The 25,378-nt window shown below is 41.3% G+C and overlaps 1 protein-coding gene across 1 annotated transcript in view; it reads right to left on the reverse strand.

The window, feature by feature from the left end:
* LOC118373220 (membrane-associated guanylate kinase, WW and PDZ domain-containing protein 2-like) overlaps positions 1-25,378 on the reverse strand; it is a 132,105-nt gene that overhangs the window by 87,189 nt on the left and 19,538 nt on the right. The window contains exons 4-5 of the mRNA XM_052505639.1: positions 15,647-16,164; positions 15,308-15,479 (exon numbers count right to left, since the gene is read on the reverse strand). Of these exons, the coding sequence (XP_052361599.1) occupies positions 15,308-15,479; positions 15,647-16,164 (690 nt within the window). The remainder of the gene's footprint in view (positions 1-15,307; positions 15,480-15,646; positions 16,165-25,378) is intronic.

Raw genomic sequence — 25,378 nt, forward strand, 5'->3', positions numbered from 1 at the left:
TGCCCCTCTGTCCCGAGATGCCCCTCTGTCCCGAGATGCCCCTCTGTCCCGAGATGCCCCTCTGTCCCGAGATGCCCCTCTGTCCCGAGATGCCCCTCTGTCCCGAGATGCCCCTCTGTCCTGAGATGCCCCTCTGTCCCGAGATGCCCCTCTGTCCCGAGCTGCCCCTCTGTCCCGAGCTGCCCCTCTGTCACGAGCTGCTCCTCAGTTATGTGGGGATCTGGGTGAGGACTATTAGGACATGGTCGGCGGAGAAGGTGGATTATCCCAGGACGCGAAGGGGAGGAAATAGGACATTAATGGAGTGGGGTCCAAGTCCCGAGCCAGAACCGCCACCATGGACAGACGCCCACCCGGACCCTCCCTATGCTCTTGAGGTGCGTCCGGGAGTCCGCACCTTAGGGGGGTTCTGTCACGCCTTGGTCAATATGTTTTGTGTTTTCGTTATATATTTTGGTCAGGCCAGGGTGTGACATGGATTTATGTGTTGGGTTCGTATTGGGATTGTGTATGATTAGGGGTGTGTCTAGTTAGGCTTGGCTGCCTGAGGCGGTTCTCAATTGGAGTCAGGTGATTCTCGTTGTCTCGGATTGGGAACCGTATTTAGGTAGCCTGAGTTCACTTTGTATTCGTGGGTGATTGTTCCTGTCTCTGTGTTGTAGTCACCAGATAGGCTGTAATTAGTTTCACGTTCCGTTCTGTTGTTTTTGTATTTAGATTCAGTTATTTCATGTACCGCGATTCTATCATTAAAGTCATGAATAACCTACACGCTGCATTTCGGTCCGACTCTCTTCTTTCAACAGACGAACGACGTTACATTTACTAACATGGATGAATGTATAATTGGCCCCCCAATGGTGGAACAAACTCACCCACGACACCAGGACAGCAGAGTCAATCACCACCTGGTCCTTCTGTGGCTCAGTTGGTAGAGCATGGCGCTTGTAACGCCAGGGTAGTGGGTTCGATTCCCGGGACCACCCATACGTAGAATGTATGCACACATGACTGTAAGTCGCTTTGGATAAAAGCGTCAGCTAAATGGCATATATTACTTACTTATTACCTTCCGGAGACACCTGAAACCCCACCTCTTTAAGGAATACCTAGGATAGGATAAAGTAATCCTTCTATCCCCCCCCCTTAAAAGATTTAGATGCACTATTGTAAAGTGGCTGTTCCACTGGATGTCATAAGGTGAATGCACCAATTTGTAAGTCGCTCTGGATAAGAGCGTCTGCTAAATGACTTAAATGTAAATGTAAATGTATAATTCTGACGTGAGACTGTGAGATCTAGTGCATGGTGAGAAGTGAGTTTGTAGTGAGTTTGTCACATGTACACTAGATAGAATGAGGGTATAGACAATTGCACACTGAAATATTAAACACTGAAAATAAACATCACATAAAACCACGTAGATAGAGATGTGCAGATCTTATTGGCTTAGACTCGAATCATTAACAAAAGTACCAATAATGATGAAGATTAATTCGTAATCCTAAATGTTATTTTTAGAATTTGTGTTTAAGTGTTTTTTTTAGTGTGTGCGGGTGCGTGTGCGTTTGAGTGAGTGTGTGTGTGTGCTTCTGTGTGTGTCTACGAGCACACAGATGCTAGCTAGATCTGGGTGTAGAGACTTACATGTGTATCAGGAACAGCTAGCTGTAATAAAAAACACACATTTGTGAGTATAAATAAACTAACTAAGCTGTTAATAAATTAACTCTGTGTCTTGAAACTTGTCACTTGGAGTGCTACCCATTTTTGTCTTTTTCCTTTTCCCTCACGCCGTGGCTAACAGACAGCAGCTGTGACATTATGTCCATCCCACAATCCTCTGTGCCTGTCCATCACAAAGACAAGCATGGGAGCCTGGTTGAGTGTGTGTTTGTGTTTACAGTGGTTCCTCCTTTAAAAGTTGCGAGCTTACACCGCGGGACTTAGAGGTACCCAGATTCACGGCTTCATTGCTCCAGACCACCACAAATGGGAGTTAGAGCACTCATTATGCATTTGGATCCCAAGGTTTTTATATGACCAATCGTATTGAGTGGTTCCAATGACGAATATGACCCGAGCCACCTGTCCCTGGTGACTTTCTTCAGCAAAGATGGCTGACAAAACATTATGGGGGAAGCAAATGTAAGCAGTTATAACGGCATAACGAGGCAAGCAAAACATGTACAATTGAGAGGAATATGTTAGTTAATGTAGAGACAAATGATTGTGCCATTTTTTTTGGTCATAAAGTTAATTTACGAAAATCGCTATTTAGCAAAACAAAATTCAGTCATATCCAATTCCAGGTGTATCAAATTCCATTTTTTGATTTATGCTGTGTCTGCATGTATGTACTACAATTATAAACTTCAACAGTGTTTACCATTCCTGCTCCTGGGACATCAATGATTACACATTGTAACTATGCAATAGACTAGAAACATATTTTAAGTAAAGGCTGATTTGTAATTCATATTTACAGAATATACCGTACATCCTGCCTTTACGCCAACTCGTGTGCTGAATGACGCATGGAAGAGAGCGAGGAACGAGATGGGAGAAACAATCCAGGCTATTTGCTCTGAGACCGGCATAATAATGTAAGTGAGCAGTGAGCAGGTTTCGAACCCTCTACATTTTAGCCCAATGTTCAGCATGCTATCAACTATGCCCAAATGTATTAATTGGGGTTGGACCGATTGTAGCTAAAAACACTTTATCAATTGAAGTTAGAAGCAAAAACCGAAAACTATTTTAGCACCGTTTCGCGCTGCTCTAAGACAAGCATGGGGACTCTGAGAGAAGCCTACTCCTTTTTCGCCGTCGGGGATTTGAATCCCGGTCTCTCATCCGCACGACACAGGGTTTCTTTGGCTAAATAGCCCAGTACTGTACTGCTGACCGTCACATTGTACAGCGCCATATTTTCCATGCCATCCTAACAGAAACCAAGAGGGTTTTTTACATTTTTCATGGAACAAAAACACCATAAAAAACACCATAATGTCTTAATCAAATGAATTAAGCAAGTACCAGTCAAAAGATTGGACACACTGACTCATTCCAGGATTTTTCTATATTTGTACTATTTTCTGCATTGTAGAATAATAGTGAAGACAAATGTAGAATGTGTAGTCCGTCATGCAAATGTTTCCTATTACCAGGACAAAATACTTTTTATAACCAGGCTACTGTTGTAAAAATCCCTCAACTTGCAAGTACTCTAAAGTGTTACATTTCTAACTCAAAACAGCAATACAGTATTTCTTCATCAACATCTTTATGCTTTCGTTAATTAAATTAAATAACGAGAAAAAAGACATTCAAATTTATATTAACTACATTTTAGTCGCACTTTCACCCAGCTCCACGACCACAGATAAAACCTTGCTGAGATGATCAATGTATTTGTTGCATTGTTGTATTGTCAATTTCTCTAGCCAAAACATATTGATGGCCTTGACCAGTTCATCTTTGCCTGTCGGCTTGGCAGAGTTACTGATTAACCTGTTATTCCTACCCCCTACTTTTTCGAACATTCTTTTAAAAATCACGCAACATTTCAGTGCCCTGCTACTCATGCCAGGAATATAGTATATGCATATGATTAGTATGTGTGGATAGAAAACACTCAGACGTTTATAAAACTGGTTAGATCACGGCTGTGACTATAACAGAACGTGCGTTTCATCGAAAAGTGCAGGAAAATCTGATCACTGAAAATAGAAAAATATATCAATGCGCCACTTCAACCGATTGATAAAGGTGAACCGAGGTTGCAATACCTACAGCTTCCACACGATGTCAACAGTCTTGTCATTTGCCTAGGTTTTGTTTCTTGGTCAAACGAACAAGAGACAGCCCATTTCTTCAGGTCTCCGACCGGATATTTTGGTTGAGATTTACCCGGACGTTATTTCAAGACGTACCGCTATAGACTATACATCGCCTCGTGATCAATTTGATCGCTTATTAACGTTTACTGATACCGAAAGTTGCATTACAAAAGTATTTCGAAGTGTTTTGTGAAAGTTTATCGTCGACTTATTTAATTTTAAAAAATGACGTTACGTTATAAAACGCTATTTTTTTCGTTGATCACACAGTCTTCATAGATCGATATCTAGGCTATATATGGACCGATTTAATCGAAAAAAATACCAAAGTGATATTTATGGGACATCTAGGAGTGCCAACAAAGAAGATGGTCAAAGGTAATGAATGTTTTATATTTTATTTGTGCGTTATGTGTAGCGCCGACTATGCTAATTATTTTGTTTACGTCCCCTGCGGGTCTTTTGGGGTGTTACATGCTATCAGATAATAGCTTCTCATGCTTTCGCTGAAAAGCATTTTAAAAATCTGACTTGTTGCCTGGATTCACAACGAGTGTAGCTTTAATTCAACACCCTGCATGTCTATTTTAATGAACGTTTGAGTTTTAACGAGTGCTATTAGCATTTAGCGTAGCGCATTTGCATTTCCAGATGTCTAGTTGGGACGCCTGCGTGTCAGGTAGGAGCAAGAGGTTAATGTTTTCAGTTGATGCCAAACTTTATCAATTGGAATCTTTAACATGTGGAAAGGAGAAAAGGTGTTATTTGTTTTCACAAGCATATTAGGATGAGCTATTAGCTGAACAATAGGCTATTCAACCTTTACTAAAGAATTGTCTAATAGCCGAACAAGGTGTGAAGCCCCCTCTCCAACTTGCAACAAATCATTTGTATCTTTCCACATCTACCAACACACTTATCTACCTACACATGGTTAAGTAATTTAAAGTGTTACATTTCCAACTCAAAACAGCATTTCTTCATCAACATCTTTATACTTTCATTAATTTTCTTGATCTTCTTCCTTTTTTTCTTTAGCAATTTTGAGCAAATTGCTCAAGGGCGACGGTTGATTAGTCTGTGAAGATGGCGTTATTGAATGTCTTGCCAGCTTAGATCCATGCCTGGGTTTGCAGGACGCAAAGTTCTTTGTTTGTCAGACAAATCATTGGAATCATTGACTCACTCACATGTTGAAAGGGCGAGGAAGGAGATGGAGTCAGAATCAATGCCAGACACACCTGTGAGCTCTGGAACTCCACCTCCTACAGGCAGAGTCAACATACGTGGCGGGTTCGTCAGGTCTTCGGTTCACCCTGACATTTCCATTCCTCTTCTGACAACAGAACTTGACCAACTGCTCACCAGGCACAGCAAGGGCCGCCCGGACCGTTATGCTGTTCTGCTATTCCAAGGATATGTAACCGAAGAGAGAAACCACGAGTGGGCACAGAATACATAGCCTTCCCGCTGTGGATATCTATTTCAGCACCGTTTTGCGCTGCTCTGAGACAAGCATGGAGAAACGAAAATGTTCAAATATTCCATGATATTCTTAAGATATGTGTTGACTGAATATAAGCAAGTGATATCTGCTAAATAATCAAGTTAGGTTTCTCCAGAAATAAACTCGCTTTATTTACAAATTAGTGAGAATGTCTCACCCCATGTTCAAGAATGGCCTTTTTCTCATTCACTCGAGGTTAAATTAAAACAAAATCTCCAAAATATCATTACTTTTTAAACAAAACAATTATTATTAATGAATTTAGAATTATATAAAAGCTCCTTAAATATTCTCAGATATTCTCACAGATCCTAATGGAAAATGCCCCTTAGATGTTCATATAGAGTCCTCAATCCTCTAAATGTAATTATTGGCGGACAGTCACATCATTAAAAAAAATATTTGTAGATGTATTGTTAAAATGGTGTAGGTCTTATTTATTTAAAGAGCATGTAAAGGTTAGAAGCAAAAGCCTACACTATTTTAGCACTGTTTCGTGCTGCTCTGAGGCAATGAGATTTTATTTTCACTTAATCGCCATTTGAGTATTGGTTAGACAAGAATTAGAAAATTAGGGTACAGAAATGTTATGCACTTAGTGTAACCTTTATTTAACTAGGCAAGTCAGTTTAAGAACAATTTATTACTGACAAGGACAGCCTACTCCTTCCTCGTGCCCTGCAGGGATTCTTTAGCTAAATAGCCCAGTACTCTACTGCCGACCGTCATGTTCTACAGCACCATATTTTCGTTCCAGCAAGTACCAGTAAAAAGTTGACACACCTACTTATTCCAGAATTTTTCTATATTTTCTACATTGTATAATAAATAATATTGAAGACCTCGCAACTATGACATAACACAAATGGAATCAGTTAAGAACAAATTCTTATTTACAAGGACAGCCTACTACTTCTTCCCCAATGGGGATTGAACCCCGGTCTCCTGAATTCCCCACCTTCTGTAGTTCAGACATGGCCTGCTCTCCCTTATGTAAGGAAGAGGCACTTTCCCAGGTTTACTACTGTATGTATTGTAGACTTACTGTGGGCTAAAAAACAAATAAACACATTCCGTTAATAGAATAATGATAAAAATACTATTTCGAAATGCAGATGTTGTTTTAGTTGTGTATCCATAATAAATTACTATGGAAATAAATATCACTGATTTAAAGAAATATTGGAAATTTGTCTAATGAAATTTGTCTAACGAAGGCAAACAATTTAGAATCCTCCAATCCTGTAGCCTTCACCCGACCATCACGTTGTACAGCGCCATATTTTCCATTACATCCTAACAGAAAGCCTGAGGGTTTCCTTTTTTGTTTTCCTCTGAATGGAAACAAGTATAAAATTAATCAAATTAAATAAGCCAAATTTCTTAAAATCAATCCCATATACTATGTTATTACAAAAAAGGTTTTAAATTCTCTGGTAATGCCAATAAGGAATACTATCAAATCCTTCTCAAAGACGACCCCTGGTGGTCAAATTAGCAATAATTTGCAGTAACAGGAAAAATGGCTGATAATTAAATGACGTGCCACAGAATGCTGCGGCAGCACGCAAGGTGTGCTGCAGTATGATGCAGCTTTTAAGGGAGGAACCACTGTGTGTGTGGTTGTGTGTGTGTGCCCTCAAGTCTGTATGTGTGTCTGTGTGCCTCTCTCTGTGTGTGTGTGTGTGTGTGTGTGTGTGTGTGTGTGTGTGTGTGTGTGTGTGTGTGTGTGTGTGTGTGTGTGTGTGTGTGTGTGTGTGTGTGTGTGTGTGTGTGTGTGTGTGTGTGTGTGTGTGTGTGTGTGTGTGTGTGTGTGTGTGTGTGTTGTTCTACAGGTCGGCTGGTACAGGCAGCCTAAGTTAACTAGCAAAGCTAAATTTGACTCCTGCAACCGGAAAAACGTTTAGAGAATGAGCGCAGAGCACATGTCAAACATGTGCAATTAACTTTCCTCGCAAGTGATCAATCGTACAGGAAATTATAAAGAGGGAAAATGGAGAACAAAAAAAGAGAGAAAGGGAGTGTGGACTAAGAGTTGCTATATGTTGCAGCTGGTCAATACATAGGCCTACACAGGTCTGTAGAAACAATACTGAATACTAAATTAAATCGAATCAAATTGTATTTGTCACATGCGCCAGTGTAACAGATGTGAAACGGCTAGCTTAGTTAGCGGTGTGCGCTAAATAGCGTTTCAATTGGTTACGTCACTTGCTCTGAGACCTTGAAGTACTAGTTCCCCTTGCTCTGCAAGGGCCGCGGCTTTTGTGGAGCGATGGGTAACGATGCTTCGAGGGTGACTGTTGTCGTTGTGTGCAGAAGGTCCCTGGTTCGCGCCCGGGTATGGGCGAGGGGACGGTTTAAAAAGTATACTGTTACATTGGTGCCGTGACCCGGATTACTGGTTGCTGCGGAAAAAGGAGGAAGGTCAAAAGGGGGGTGAGTGTAACAGATGTGAAACGGCTAGCTTAGTTAGCGGTGTGCGCTAAATAGCGTTTCAATTGGTTACGTCACTTGCTCTGAGACCTTGAAGTACTAGTTCCCCTTGCTCTGCAAGGGCCGCGGCTTTTGTGGAGCGATGGGCAACGATGCTTCAAGGGTGACTGTTGTCGTTGTGTGCAGAAGGTCCCTGGTTCGCGCCCGGGTATGGGTGAGGGGATGGTTTAAAAAGTATACTGTTACACCAAATACAAAACCATGGAATGCTGACTTTACAAGCCCTTGACCAATAATGCAGTTCAAGAAATAGTGTTCAGATAATATTTACAAATAAAAAATTAAGTAATTTAAAAAAATAAAAAGTAACAATAAAATAACAATAATGAGGCTATACACAGGGAGTACTGGTACTGAGTAAATGTGCAGGGGTACAGGTTAGTCGAGTAAATTATTAGCTGTTGATAGTTGTTCAGGAGTCTCATGGCTTTTGGACCAAGACTTGGCGCTCCGGATCCACTTGCCGTGTGGAAGCGGAGAGAACAGTCTATGACTTGGGTGACTGGAGTCTTTCACCATTTCTTGGGCATTCCTCTGACACCTCCTAGTATATAGGTCCTGGATGGCAGGAAGCTTGGCTCCAGTGATGTACTGGGCTGTAAGCACTACCCTCTGTAGCGCCTTACGGTCAGATGCCGAGCAGTTGCCATACCAGGCGGTGATGCAACCGGTCAGTATGGACCCATGCCAAATCTTTTCAGTCTCCTGAGGGGGGAAAGGCATTGTCGTGCCCTCTTCATGACTTTATTGGTGTGTTTGGACCATGATAGTTTGTTGGTGATGTGAACACCAAGGAACTGAATCTCTTGACCCGCTCCACTACAGCCCTGTCAATATGAATGTGGGTGTGTTGAGCCCTCCTTTTCCTGTAATCCACGATCATCTCCTTTGTTTTGCTCACATTGAGGGAGAAGTTGTTGTCCTGGCATCATACTGCCATGTCTCTGACCTCCTCCCTATAGGCTGTCTCATCGCTGTTGGTGATCAGGACTACCACTTAATGATTTTGTTGGAGTCGTGCTTGGTGTTGGAGTCATGGATGAACAGGGAGTATGTGTAACAGTACTCTTCTGGCGTTGTGTACATCAGTCATCGACACGGAACTCCAATATGTAGCACCAATCATGTAGCTTTATTCTGATAAGAACGACACAAGATTGCACGTCATGCAATGCCCGTCTCACCATCCAACTCTGCACTCACGCACGCTGGTTTGGTGCTTGTTCACTGGGCAGTTACCAAAATAATACAATTACAATATAATATCTTTAACAATGTACCTGATAAGAACGACACAAGATTGCACGTCATGCAATGCCCGTCTCACCATCCAACTCTGCACTCACGCACTGTACAAAATATATGAACCCCCCCCACCAGACACAGTAAGTTGCTAGCTAATACTGGCGTGAATTCTCTACAACAAAATGCACAACAAATATTCTCCAAAAACCCCTGCATCTTATGTGTGATGTTTGAATAACATTTACAAACTATTTGATATAAATTGTACATTTAAATAATCACTTGAGAGCATAAAATCACTTTTGACGTACGGTGCTTTGCAACCAACAACTTACCGCTGGTTTGGTGCTTGTTCACTGGGACGATTCTAACTGGAACATCCCCCCCTCGTAAGCAAGCTACGCAAACCAGCCAATAAGATGCCATGTTGAGTAGGTGAAGGCAAGACAAACTCAAACCAAAAACCCATTGGCTTAACAATAAAGTGGCAAGGGGAATCACCAATATAACCCTGTTACATATGCACCACCGAGGGGCCCCCGTGTTGAGAATCAGCGTGGCAGATGTGCTGTTGCCTACCCTTACCACCTGGGGGTGGCCCGTCAGGAAGTCCATGATCCAGTTGCAGAGGGTGGTGTTTAGTCCCAGGGTCCTTAGCTTAGTGATGAGGTTCGTGGGCACTGTGGTGTTGAACGCTGAGCTGTCGTCAATGAACTGCATTCTCACATAGGTGTTCCTTTTGTCCAGCTGGGAAAGGGCTGGTTGGTGTGCGATTGAGATTGCATCATCTGTGAATCTGTTAGGGCGGTATGAGAATTGGAGTGGGTCTGTTCTGTTATAATCCACACTAGGCACAGCCAGAAGAGGACTGGCCACCCCCTTATAGCCTTGTTCCTCTCTAGGTTTCTTCCTAGGTTTTGGCCTTTCTAGGGAGTTTTTCCTAGCCACCCTGCTTCTACCCCTGGATTGCTTGCTGTTTGGGGTTTTAGTCTGGGTTTCTGAACAGCACTTTGAGATATCAGCTGATGTACGAAGGGCTATATAAATACATTTGATTTGGTCTAGGGTTTCCGGGGTGATGCTGTTGATGTGTGCATGACCAGCCTTTCAAAGCCATTCATGGCTACCGACGTGAGTGCTTACAGTGCGGTATCTGGATTGCCTGTATCTGGATTGATGACAAGCTATCTTTCAAAAAGCATGTTTATGAGTTAAGAAGTTAAGAATTAAACTGATCAAATTCTGAATTGAATGTAATTTTTGAATTCCGTAAAGTGAGTGTGGAAGAAGTGAAAATATTATTGTTGTCTAACAATAATGACAATCCACCGGCAGTCTGACAACTTGGATGTAAAATAATGAGGATAATAGCGGACGATATTGCCCCTCCTATTTTCCATATCTTCAATCTAAACCTGCTAGAAAGTGCCTGGTGGGAAGCAAAAGTAATTCCGCTACCCAAGAATAGTTAAGCCCCTTTTACTGGCTCAAGTAGCCGACCAATCAGCCTGTCCCCAACCCTTAGTAAACCTTTTGACTAGATACAATGATATTTTACTGTCAACAAATTGACAACAGACTTTCAGCACACTTATAGGGAAGGACAGACAACAAGCATGGCACTTACACAAATGACTGATGATTGGCTGAGATAAATTTTGACATTATCTATCATGGTCTGCTGATGGAAAAGATATATGTTATGGCTTTACACCCTCTGCTATATTGTGGGTGAAGAGTTGGCTGTCTAACAGAACACAGGGGGTGTTCTTTAATGGAAGCCTCTCCATCATAATCCAGATAATCCAAAAACGACAAGCATTGCAATTGGGAAAATTCATTCATTAAACCATTAACCTTAACTACATCTTGTAAAAAATGATGTGAAAATTGAGCAAGTTGAGGTGACTAAACTGCTTGGAGTACCCCTGGATTGTAAACTGTCATGGTCAAAACATGTTGACACATGTTGAAGTCTGCCCTAATAATGCGTTGATGTGCCTTTTTAATACTATCAACAAGGCAGGTTCTACAGGCTCTAGTTTTGTCGCATCTGGACTACTGTTCAGTCGTGTGGTCAGGTGCCTCAAAGAGAGACCTCGGAAAATTACAGTTGGTTCAGAACAGGGGAGTACGGCTGGCCCTTAAATGTACACTGAGAGCATCCACCATAGTTTGTGGACCTGTGATGGAAAGGACAATGTGAGAAAGAATGTGAAAATTGTATTTTTATTTATTTATTTCACCTTCTATATATATTCTATACACAGTGTGTGCAAATGAGGTAAGACAAGGGAGATAAGGCAATAAATAGGCTGTGGTGGCGAAGTAATTACAATATACCAATTAAACACTGTAGTGAAGATGAATGTGCAAGTGGAGATACTGGGGTGCAAAAGAGCAAGATAAATAAATGAATACAGTATGGGGATGAGGTAGTTGGATGGGCTATTTACAGACGGGCTATGTACAGGTGCAGTGATCTGTGAGCTGCTCTGACAGCTGGTGCTTAAAGCTAGTGAGGGAGATATGAGTCTCCAGTTTCAGAGATTTTTGTAGTTCGTTCCAGTCATTGGTAGCAGAGAACTGTAAGGAAATGCGGCCAATGGGGGAATTGACTTTGGGGGTGACTAGTGAGATATACCTGCTGGAGCGCTTGCTACGGGTTTGTGCTGCTATGGTGAGCTGAGACTTGTAGATGACCTGGAGCCAGTGGGTTTGGCGACAAGTATGAAGCGAGGGCCAGCCAACGAGAGAGTACAGGTCGCAATGGTGGGTAGTATATGGGGCTTTGGTGACAAAACGGATGGCACTGTGATAGACTGCATCCAATTTGTTGAGGAGAGTGTTGGAGGCTATTTTGTAAATTACATCGCCGAAGTCGAGGATCGGTAGGATGGTCAGTTTTACGAGGGTATGTTTGGCAGCATGAGTGAAGGATGCTTTGTTGTGAAATAGGAAGCCGATTCTAGATTTAATTTTGGATTGGAGACGCTTAATGTGAGTCTGGAAGGAGAGTTTACAGTCTAAGCAGACACCTAGGTATTTGTAGTCTTCGGTTGAAGAGCATGCATTTAGTTTTACTTGCATTTAAAGAGCAGTTGGAGGCAACAGAATGAGAGTTGTATTGCTTTGAAACTAAGCAATACAACTAACAGCGTCTTAAGAAGGGCCAGAAGTATACAGAATGGTATCTATCTTGCTCCTTATCAGTCTTTCGGTATTGCGCTGAATTTGGTGTCTGCTTGTTTCCCGAGGCTCCGCAATTGCATCAGGCCCTCCATACAGAGCCTCTGATCACCTTTTCTGATCAAGCATCAATTGTGTTGCAGGAGCGTGACAATGACGGCAGCTGCAGCAGCTGTTATTAACATGAAGGTTGAGATATATATATATATATATATACAGCATATACACTGCTCAAAAAAATAAAGGGAATGCTAAAATAACACATCCTCGATCTGAATGAATGAAATATTCTTATTAAATACTTTTTTCTTTACATAGTTGAATGTGCTGACAACAAAATCACACAAAAATTATCAATGGAAATCAAAATAATTATCAACCCATGGAGGTCTGGATTTGGAGTCACACTCAAAATTAAAGTGGACAACCACACTACAGGCTGATCCAACTTTGATGTAATGTCCTTAAAACAAGTCAAAATGAGGCTCAGTAGTGTGTGTGGCCTCCACTTGCCTGTATGACCTCCCTACAACGCCTGGGCATGCTCCTGATGAGGTGGCGGATGGTCTCCTGAGGGATCTCCTCCCAGACCTGGACTAAAGCCTCCGCCAACTCCTGGACAGTCTGTGGTGCAACGTGGCGTTGGTGGATGGAGCGAGACATGATGTCCCAGATGTGCTCAATTCGATTCAGGTCTGGGGAACGGGCGGGCCAGTCTATAGCATCAATGCCTTCCTCTTGCAGGAACTGCTGACACACTCCAGCCACATGAGGTCTAGCATTGTCTTGCATTAGGAGGAACCCAGGGCCAACCGCACCAGCATATGGTCTCACAAGGGGTCTGAGGATCTCATCTCGGTACCTAATGGCAGTCAGGCTACCTCTGGCGAGCACATGCAGGGCTGTGCGACCCCCCCAAAAAATGCCCCCTACACCATGACTGACCCACCGCCAAACCGGTCATGCTGGAGGATGTTGCAAGCAGCAGAACGTTCTCCACGGCGTCTCCAGACTCTGTCACGTCTGTCACATGTGCTCAGTGTGAACCTGCTTTCATCTGTGAAGAGCACAGGGCGCCAGTGGCGAATTTGCCAATCTTGGTGTTCTTTGGCAAATGAGAAACGTAAGCACAACAGCTACACTGATGGAGTGGATTTACTACTCAATGACATTGACCCCAATCTCAGATTCACTATTGAATGTGACATTCAATGTGTTCATTATCTCGATATGTGGATTGAGAAATCAAATGGAACCCTGTTTACAACTCTGTATAGAAAAGAAAGGGAGATAAATACTCTATTGCAGAGGGACAGCTTCTATCCTGAGCCATTAAAAAGAGGACCTCCAAGAAGCCCATTTTTCAGACTATGCCACTCCACAGAGGATTATCTAGAAAAAGCAGCGGAGATGCACATTAGGTTTCCAAGAAGAGGCTATTCGTCACAATGTGTGGATGAAGCTTTTAATTTGGCATTGTGAAAAACACGAGATGAGCTGTTACAAAAAAGACTCGCTAAAGCTAAAGAACACTCCGTAATGTTCACAACTACGTATACTTTGAACTCGTGAAAAGTGGGAGGTGTGGTTAAGAAACACTGGCATATTTTATTATCGGACCCAGCTTTGTCGGCTGAATATAAAAATCCACCACTTATTGTGTATAGGAGAGGTCGCAATATATGCGATAAATTGGTTCATGGCAACTGCCAGCCACAAAAGAAAATCAGCCAGGCCCTTTTACGCTCTCTACCAAATGGTAGCTATACATGCAGAGGATGTGCACAGTGCAACAATATGATGAAGTGTGAATATTTCTGCCACCCACACACAGGAAAACAGTTCCAAATAAATTACATGATTAGGTGTTCCTCCACCCATGTTATTTACATGATTAAATGTCCATGTGGGCTCTGCTATGTCGGTAAAACCTCTCGTTCTCTCAAACAGAGAATTAGTGAACATACAAGTTAAATCAGGAGAAACGACAGGGATTATCCAGTCACAATACATTTCAATGACCTGAAGCATAACATTTCTACCTTTTAGATTTTGTGGCATAGAGAAAGTTAAGATATCAGACAGGGGAGGTGATATCAATAATACTCCTAGTAAAAGAGAATGTTTTGGGATTTTCACCCTCCAGACATTATTTCCTAAAGGACTTAATGATGAAATGCCTATGTATGTTATGTTGTGAACATGAATTATGTGCCTATTTAAGATTACTCTGTTTTTCGTACGATGTACCCAAACTTGCTATGTCCTCATTGTGGTTTTACGCCTTATTTATACACTTTTGTAATATTTATGAAATGCATATTGTTAAATTTGGTAGCACTTATTTGTTTTTCCTTTGCCTCCAACCCCATTTGATGTGTGGAACGGATGTGGGTGTGGCTAGGTCTACATAAAGGTGCAAATTTCATTTATTTATTTTTTATTCACAAAAGCTCTGAGGAAGGCCGTGAGGCCGATACGTAAGCTTATTAAATATCAGTGATACTGTCAAGAGCAGTGTGCGGTTTCCTTTGTCCTTCAACTTGAAGAAACTTTAAAAGTTCTTGAAATTCTCTAGATTGATAGACCTTCATGTCTTAAAGTAATGATGGACTGTCGTTTATCTTTGCTTATTTGAGCCGTTCTTGCCATAATATGGACCGATTGCCTCAAACGCATTAAGAAGGAAAGAAATTTCACAAATGTGACCTGTTTCAGGAAACTAGGCGTACATCGCAGGTCGGTATTTCACAAGAGAGCTGTTTGAATGTAACGTTAAACTTAACACTTTTTTGGTTACTACATGATTCCATATGTGTTATTTCATAGTTTTGATATCTTCACTATTATTCAAAAATTAAGAAAAACCCTGGAATGTGTAGGTGTGTCCAATTTTTTTGACTGGTACTGTATGTATATATATGTCCCCTCCACTTCTAAAACCAAAGTTGCACCCCTGGTGAAAAGGGTAATATAGACAGTCAGAGAGGCTGTCAAGAAAGGCTATTCAAGAGACAAAGTGACTTACCTGCCCCTCCTCCTCTCTGTATGAGTAGCGTGGCCTCGGCTCCGACAGAACACTCTTTGAGCAGCTCCACCACACGTCCATGTCCTGCCCCCACAACACCCTGCTGGTTCACCTCCAGTATTAGGTCTCCTTCACTCAGACCCACTCCGCCCTGTACACCCGGCTCCAACACCTGTACAACACAGAACATAGTCAGGAAAAGTAGGAGTGATGACAGACAGACAGGCAGACCGATGAAAGGACAGATGGGCGGACAGAGAGATCAATAGAATACACAAGGCTACATTTACAACATACTGAGAGTAACGAGAGTAACACCCCACAAAAGTAACACCCCACCTGTTTGACACACTGCCCAGTGGAGCTGTCGGCGATGGTGAATCCGAACCCCTCTGCCCCCTTCACAATGGTTACGGTCAGCAGCTCTGCCCCCTGGATCACGCCCCCGGCAATCCCTGTCGCCCCCGACGATGCCATGGAGATGTTGTCGTCGTGCGGTGCCATGGCCTGTGCAGACCGGACGGTGGTGGGAGGTAGTGAGGACCCATCAAGGTGGGGTGCCCCGGGCTGTGTTAGAGCCTGGGGAGGGAGCTGGGAACTCAGGGAGAGGTACTCCAGGTAAGGGTCATAGCTACTGCGCCCATTCACCACCAGGGGTCGGTGTTCCAGGCCCATGGGGGTCAGGGTGGCGCTGGTGGACACTCCAATAGAGTCCTCAGGGTCAAATGGTAGGGGGTATCCCCGGCAGAGGACCAGGGTGACGCTCTGGCCGATGGGCACGGACTGGAAGAGTTTGACCACGTCGGCGTGCGTTGTGCCCAGGCAACAGATGTCATTGATGTAGACTATAACGTCACCTGAAAGGGGAGGAAGCAGAGATCTTGTTCAGTAGTCATCAAACGGAAGAAGAGGGTCTGAATCAGGGAGGACATGTCAAATAAGAATTTAATTTAAATATTTTTTTTGCTAAATATTTTTTACATTTTCTATTGCATTCCTTAAACAACAAGGCCGGGGAGATTGGACAGAGAGGATGTCATACAAACCCAGGGGTAGAATTTGTTTCTATGTGTGTGTGTGTGTGGGGGGGGTGAACAGTTTTACTTGGGCTTTTGCCTGCTCCACACGTTCTGTTATAGTCACAGACACGATTTAACTAGTTTTATAAACTTCAGAGTGTTTTCTATCCACACATACTAATCATATGCATGTACTATATTCCTGGCATGAGTAGCAGGACGTTGAAATTATGCGCGATTTTTAACAAAACGTTGAAAAAATAGTCCCGAGCCCTAAGAGGTGTCTTGTCCCCTTCAGCTACACTGATGGAGTGGATTTAACAAGTGACATCAATAAGGGATCATTGCTTTCCCCTGCATTCACCTTACCTTATCACCTTGTCTATGTCATGGAAAGATCCGGTGTTCTTAATGTTTTGTACACTTAGTGTATATGACTAATGCATAATAGGGATGCATAAGCAGGGATTAATATTTTCCCCAAAATCTATCAAGTTTCAATACTGGGAATAATTCATATTTATACTGAGAGTCCCGGAAATACCGCAAAAACTGGAAGTGCCCATTTAAAGCATTTTAAACCGAAGTATGGTCACTATGCCAGGGTCCCCCCCCAAAATAAAATTATTGCTGCGCCACTATGTCAAGATTTCACAGCAAGTGAATCTGATATTTGGTAATGACAGAGTCGTTTTGATTGCCAGTGACATTTTTGAGAATTGAGAAACAGGCCATTTATTATTTCAGCGCATTTCAGCAGTAGGCTATCTCAACACAGAACGCACTCAGGATGCACAGAGCACACCATAAGTAAGCTATCGCATTGTTGAATCATTCAAACTTTGTAACGGCAGTCAAGCAAAAGTCAAATGAGCAAAGTTGCTAAGCTTACTATATAACCTCCGATGAACGACAAAATATCTCCTATTTGGCATAATCAAGTTGATAACTATACAGATGGCAGATCATCTCATGAATAACGGGGAGAAAAAGAGAAGAGAGGAAATTGTTTAAATATCAAGGTATCTTAACGTGCACCAACTTTGTTTAAAACATGTTTTATAGCAGTATTTTGAAATGCATAGTTGAGATGTGCTTTGATAATGCAACCTATGGATTACAGAATAAAGTTAGGAATTTGCGTGCGAGACAGGATTTTTTGTTTCATTGGGCGACAGGAAAATAGCCTAGGCTCTATCAATATATATATAATATACTTGATTCAGGCTACATTATTGCATGCTAAATGTCTCTGATCAGTGATAGATGAGCAAAAACAAATAAATTAGCTACCCCTTCCACTTGTCGAGCCAGCGATCAATTAACCAAATATGTGACCCACCATCTCCTTTCAGTCTTAAGTTCCAAAATTTGAAATTGTGTTTTTTACATTGGATAAAAGTACAGACTCAGAGTTTCAAAATTGTAGATCATACACTGTAGTTGGAGGGAACATGGGGAAGTAAGCTGCTTTAAAAGTTTATACATTCATAATCCCATTTAGGATAAAAGGGCATTCAAACATTTTGCTGTGATTTTCACAATTGATTTATTACACAATTCTGGAAAACATATATTTAGAAAAGGAATACTTTCACCAAATTGTCAAAATTGATTCTCTGAACATTATCTCACTAACTTACACCATTAGGCAAACCATTAACAGTTTTAAATGGCCTATTGTTATATAATAAAGATAAACATTCAGATTGAACAGCTACAGTGCTGCTTTTTGCTTATGCCCATTTAGCATTGTAGACCCACTCATATCTTAAAGAATTCACATGGGAACACATGACAGTGGCCATGTGCTAAAGCATGAGGAAGTGCTTAACAAAATAAAGTGTTATATATTATATATATATATATATATATATATATATATATTTCAACAAGAAAATACTTTATTAACTTATATTGCTAAAGGAAAACTTAACACACTTATGAAAAACTTAACACACAAACGCGTAAAGGCAAAAACACTAACTAGACCTAGGCCTATTTCATAATGTCCTTTGAGTATCATTGGTTCAGGTCATGTTATGATATGAACAAAGGAATCTATCCTGAGAGCATGCTGTATTTCTGTCCTATCATGTAATATCCATTGCTTTTTATTTAAAAAGTCCTGATCTTCTCTAAAATATATGTTTGCCGGGTTGTTTCGCATCTCTGGGAGGAAGGATGTCAACATTGCACAGCAACTGAAACCTGGATACATCTGAGTGAAAGCTCCTTGGCCACAACACCACCAGGCTCCAGACAATTGAAGCTGTAAAGAAGGAAAGCAATACAGTAAAACCTTGCATACCAGCAATAACATGAATTGATCCCCAAGTTCAGGCAAAAGCTCAAAGTGCAAAGAAAATACCTGAAGTGTTGCTTGTTCACGCTCAATCATCTCCTTGTACTGTTGGGAGGTTAATGCTGGAAGATCAATTCTAGAAAAAAATAGGTTAAAACATGAATTAATTATTGTCCTATAGCCTGTTGACTGCTACAGCTGTACTAAAATGACCTGTACACACTTAACCTGTTTCCAGCCAACAATGGCAATGCAGACACTACAAGGTAGCTAGCAAGATTTAGGAAACATTTAGCTTCATAATTACTTGCTGGCTAGATGTAAATTTTATTCATCTAACTAGCCAGATAGTTGGACATGCAAGAAAATTACCTCAATCTATAACCCAATAATCCATCTGTAAAAGATGGCTTGTTGCCGGACGAAGCAAGCCATAACGTTACCTGTATGCAACTGTCTAGCTAGCTAGCTAGCTAGCTATCTAGGTATATAGCTAACAATAACTAGCAATGAAACCAACCTTTTGATACAGTTGAGACAATAACGTTTGCAGATGTAGCTATCTTGGCATTTTAACTGTACACTCTTACCTGTGTTTGGATTATGATGATTCACGGCAGACAATCACTTTCAAAATCATTCTTCCGACTCGGCATCAACCAGTCCAGACGGCTTTAGCCACAGTAGACAGAGCTGTGTCGATACCAGCAGCTGTATTCAGGACAACACTGGTATTCGAAAGCTGTAGCTATACTTTGCATCTAATCCATGACGAAAGTATTGGTAAACCGAATGGATGTTTCAAATATCCGTGGAAGCAGAGAGCACCCACACACACACAACCACCCACGCACACAAATGGACACCTCCCTCACAGCAATGGCACAGGTCAAATAGGCCAGATAATCAAGTTGTACCAGTCGTATGTTTACTTGCAGGTTCCTTCTAAAATGTTCTACAAACAAAATTCCACTTTGACATTATGGGGTATTGTGTGTAAACAAATCAGTGAAACAAAATCTCAATTTAATCATTTTTTAATTCAGGCTGTAATACAACAAAATGTGGAAAAGTAAAGGCGGTGTGAATACTTTCTGAAGACAGTGTTGCAGGGCTGTTAGGGCTGTTGCGGTGACCGTATTACCACCACACCGGCAGTCACGAGTCATGGAAGGCAGTCAAATTCCAAGTGACAGTGACGAAAATATAATCAAATACAACATGAGCGCAACATTTCTATAGGCTATGCAATTGCAAGAAAAAACAGAGTGATGGTCTCTATTAAAAAGAGGAGGATCCCATCAACTTTCTATTGAGAAGGCCTACTATATTTATTTCGTAACTTTCCTTATACCTCCTCAGGATTGGTGAGTCCCCTGCGGGACGGTTGCGCTAATGTAGGATAATTCGATTAACATGAGGTTGAAAGCAACAAGAACATTTCCCAGTACATAGACATACAGTGGGGCAAAAAAGTATTTAGTCAGCCACCAATTGTGCAAGTTCCCCCATTTAAAAAGATGAGAGAGGCCTGTAATTTTCATCATAGGTACACTTCAACTATGACAGACAAAATGAGAAAAAATCCAGAAATTCACATTGTAGGATTTTTAATGAATTTATTTGCAAATTATGGTGGAAAATATGTATTTGGTCAATAACAAAAGTTTATCTCAATACTTTGTTATATACCCTTTGTTGGCAATGACAGAGGTCAAACATTTTCTCAAGGTTTTCACACACTGTTGCTGGTATTTTGGCCAATTCCTCCATGCAGATCTCCTCTAGAGCAGTGATGTTTTGTGGCTGTTGCTGGGCAACCCGGACTTTCAACTCCCTCCAAAAATTCCAGGACCTTGAAACTCCTTCGTCGCCCGGGCGGTGTGTTTGGGATCATTGTCATGCTGAAAGACCCAGCCATGTTTCGTCTTCAATGCCCTTGCTGATGGAAGGAGGTTTTCACTCAAAATCTCACGATACATGGCCCAATTCATTCTTTCCTTTACACGGATCAGTCGTCCTGGTCCCTTTGCAGAAAAACAGCCAGATGATGTTTCCACCCTCATGCTTCACCCCCAGGTATGGTGTTCTTTGGATTTAACTCAGCTTTATTTGTCCTCCAAGCACGACAATTTGAGTTTTTACCAAACAGTTATATTTTGGATTCATCTGATCATATGACATGCTCCCAATCTTCATTCTGGATCATCCAAATGCTCTCTAGCAAACTTCAGACGGGCCTGGACATGTACTGGCTTAAGCAGGGGGACACGTCTGGCACTGCAGGATTTGAGTCCCTCGCGGCGTAGTGTGTTACTGATGGTAGGCTTTGTTACTTTGGACCCAGCTCTCTGCAGGTCATTCACTAGGTCCCCCCGTGTGGTTCTAGGATTTTTGCTCACCGTTCTTGTGATCATTTTGACCCCACGGGGTGAGATCTTGCGTGGAGCCCCAGATCGAGGGAGATTATCAGTGGTATTGTATGTCTTCCATTTCCTAATAATTGCTACCACAGTTGATTTCTTCAAATCAAGCTGCTTACCTATTGCAGATTCAGTCTTCCCAACCAGGTGCAGGTCTAAAATGTTGTTTCTGGTGTCCTTTGACAGCTCTTTAGTCTTGGCCATAGTGGAGTTTGGAGTGTGACTGTTTGAGGTTGTGGACAGGTGTTTTTTTATACCTATACCAAGTTCAAACAGGTGCCATTAATACAGGTAACGAGTGGAGGACAGAGGAGCCTCTTAAAGAAGAAGTTACAGGTCTGTGAGAGCCAGAAATCTTGTTTGTTTGTAGGTGACCAAATACTTATTTTCCACCATAATTTGCAAATAAATTCATAAAAAATCCTACAATGTGATTTTCTGGATTCTTTCTCTAATTTTGTCTGTCATATTTGAAGTGTACCTATGATGAAAATTACAGGCATCTCTCATCTTTTTAAGTGGGAGAACTTGCACAATTGGTGGCTGACTACATACTTTTTTGCCCCACTGTATCTGATATTGGCAGAAAGCTTAAATTATTGTTAATCTAACTGTCCAATTTATAGTAGCTATTAGAGTGAAGGAATACCATACCATTGTTTGAGGAGAGGGCACAGTTTTTTTTAAATCGGACACTGTGGTGGGATTAACAAGAAATGTATCTTTAAAATGTTGAGAAATACTTCTATATTTGAGGAATTTTAATTATGGGATTTCTGTTGTTTTGAATTTGGCGCCCTGCACTTTCACTGGCTGTTGTCATATGGATCCCGTTAGCGGGATATCAGCCCTAAGAGTAAACAAATTAGGCACATTTGGGCAGTCTTGATACAAATTTTGAACAGAAATGCAATGGTTCATTGGATCGGTCTAAAACTTTGCACATACATTGCTGCCATCTAGAGGCCCTAATTTAAATGGCACTTGGGCTGGAATAATATATATTTGCCCTTTCTTTTGCATTTAAAAGATGATAATACAAAAAACTTTTTTTTTTTAATTATATTTTACCAGATCTAATGTGTTATATTATCCTACATTCCTTTCACATTTCCACATACTTCAGTGTTTCCATTCAAATAGTACCAATAACTGGTTCCAAGAAAATTATGCACTCTCCTCAAACAATATCATGCTATTATTTCGTTGTATTAGCTACTGTAAATTGGACAGTGCAGTTAGATTAACAAGAATTTAAGCTTTTTGCCAATATCAGATATGTCTATGTCCTGGGACATTTTCTTGTTACTTACAACCTCATGCTAATCACATTAGCCTACATTAGTTCAACCGTCAAGTGGAAGGGACATCGATCCTAAAGAAGTTTTCAAAACATTTACAACAGGAGTATAGCCTATCTGGCTTGCATGTATTTGTATTTATTATGGATCCCTTTTCCTGGTGTCCAGCAAAATTACACACAATGTGTGTGAATGTGTATGCATGTGTCTGTGCCTATGTTTCTGTTGCTTCATAGCCCCCGCTGTTCCATAAGATGTATTTTTTATCTGTTTTTTAAATCTAAATATATTGCTTGCATCAGTTACTTGATGTGGAATAGAGTTCCATGTAGTCATGGCTCTCTGTAGTACTGTGTGCCTCTCTTAGTCTGTTCTGGACCAGGAGACAGTGAAGAGACCTCTTGTGGCATGTCTTGTGTGGTATGCATGGGAATCCGAGCTGTGCACCAGTAGTTCAAACAGACCGCTCTGTGCATTCATCATGTCAATAGCTCAAATAAATACAAGTGGTGATAAAGTCAATCTCTGATCCACTTTGAGCCAAAAGATTGACATGCATATTATTAATTTTAGCTCTCTGTGTACATCCAAGGGCCAGCCATGCTGCCCTGTTCTGAGCTATTTGCAATTTTCCTAAGTCCCTTTTTGTGGTACCTGATCACAAGATTGAACAGTTGTCCAGGTGCGACAAAAATAGGGCCCAGATAAATGCTAAATGACTTAAATGTAAATGTAAATAAATAATGTAGGACATGCCTTATTTATAGTGCTGTTGAGAAGGTAGTTTAGCGCTTTATTATGGACAGACTTCTCCCCATTTTAGCAACTGCTGTATCAATGGGCGGCAGGGTAGCCTAGTGGTTAGAGCGTTGGACTAGTAACCGAAAGGTTGCAAGTTCGAATCCCCGAGCTGACAAGGTACAAATCTGTTGTTCTGCCCCTGAACAGGCAGTTAACCCACTAGGCCGTCATTGAAAATAAGAATTTATTCTTAACTGACTTGCCTATTAAAATAAAGTTAAAATAAAATAAATAAAAATAGGTTTTGACCATGAAAGTTTACAATCCAGGGTTACTCCAAGCAGTTTAGTCATCTCAACTAGCTCAATTTCCACATTATTTATTACAGGATTCCGTTGGGGTTTAGTGAATGTTTTGTCCCAAATACAATGCATTTAGTTTTAGAAATATTTAGGACTAACTTATTCCTTGCCACCCACTCTGAAACTAACTGCAGCTCTTTGTTAAGTGTTACAGTCATTTCAGTCGCTGGGGTAGCTGACATGTATAGTGTTGAGTCATCCGCATACATAGACACACTGGCTTTACTCAAAGCCAGTGGAATATCGTTAGTAAAGATTGAAAAAAGTAAGGGGCCTAGACTGCTGCCTTGGAGAATTTCTGATACCTCCTGGATTATGTAGGAGAGGCTTACCTGTCTAACAGAACACAGAGGGTGTTCTTTAATGTAACTCTTTATCCACAATACAGCAGGGGGTGTAAAGCCATAACACATGTTTTTCCAGCAGCACACTATGGTTGATAACGTCAAAAGCCGCACTGAAAGTATAAGAAAACAGCCCCCACAATAATTTTATCATCAATTTCTCTCAGCCAATAATCAGTCATTTGCATAAGTGCTGTGCTTGTTGAATGTCCTTCCCTATAAGAAAGGTGAAAATTTGTTGTCAATTTGTTTATGTTAAAATCGCATTCTATCTGGTCCAACATGATTTTTTTCAAACGTTTACTGAGGGTTGGAAACAGGCTGATTGGTCGGCTATTATGGTCTCCCAAGTGCCACAGTGCTAGAGACGTCACTACAGACCCGGGTTTTTTCCCGGGCTGTATAATAACCGGCCTTGATCGGGAGTCCCATAGGGCGGCGCATAATTGGCCCAGCATCGTTCGGGTTAGTGGAGAGTTTGGCTGGGTTAAATAGAGGTTAAAAATATATATACACTGCTCAAAAAAATAAAGGGAACACTAAAATAACACATCCTAGATCTGAATGAATGAAATATTCTTATTAAATACTTTTTTCTTCACATAGTTGAATGTGCTGACAACAAAATCACACAAAAATTATCAATGGAAATCAAATTTATCAACCCATGGAAGTCTGGATTTGGAGTCACACTCAAAATTAAAGTGGAAAACCACACTACAGGCTGATCCAACTTTGATGTAAGGGAATACCCCCCGGAATTGGACAAAAATGAATGGGAAGTCATTGGCATCGGACAAACCATATACATATCGTCCAATACCACCCAATTCGGCGTTGATTCATGCAAAGTGTATTGCAAATGCCATATGGCAATTGCCAGTTGTAACACTTTAAAAATCCAACAGGTGGCGAATCCGCTCCACCTTGGTTTTTCATATTGGAAATGTAACCCAAGTCAACATCCAAAAGCAACATTTTGAAAAAATGTTTTTTTTTGTCAAAAACGTATCACCCCTTGCAATATGGTTCAATGGGCATTTACCATAAGAAATTTGACATGCTCAAAAATCCTGCAGAAATGCAAAATTGACTGGCCTGATGAACACAGGATGGCCTGGCAGTGATAGTTGATCCTTTCCATCGCTCATTGTGTTGACTTCATCATGTCCATTTTGTGATGTTTTTTCACAGTTGAATCATATTGCAAGTGCACGTACATTTGCAATATGGTTCAATGGGCATTTACCATAAGAAATTTGACATGCTCAAAAATCCTGCAGAAATGCAAAATTGACTGGCCTGATGAACACAGGATGGCCTGGCAGTGATAGTTGCTCCTTTCCATCGCTCGTTGTGTTGACTTCATCATGTCCATTTGTTTATGTTTTCTCACTTTTGCAAAGTCACTGTGCATTTGCAATATGGTTCAATGGGCATGTACCATCACGATTTTGTCATGCTATAACAATCCTGCAGGAATGCGAAATTGACTAGCCCGATGAACTCAGGACGGCTGGGCAGTGATTCTGGTTCATCTCAATCGCTCGTTAGGGTTGATTTCAGATTGTCACTT

The sequence above is a fragment of the Oncorhynchus keta genome, unplaced genomic scaffold, assembly GCF_023373465.1.
Source record: "Oncorhynchus keta strain PuntledgeMale-10-30-2019 unplaced genomic scaffold, Oket_V2 Un_contig_244_pilon_pilon, whole genome shotgun sequence".
Taxonomy (NCBI): Eukaryota; Metazoa; Chordata; class Actinopteri; order Salmoniformes; family Salmonidae; genus Oncorhynchus; species Oncorhynchus keta.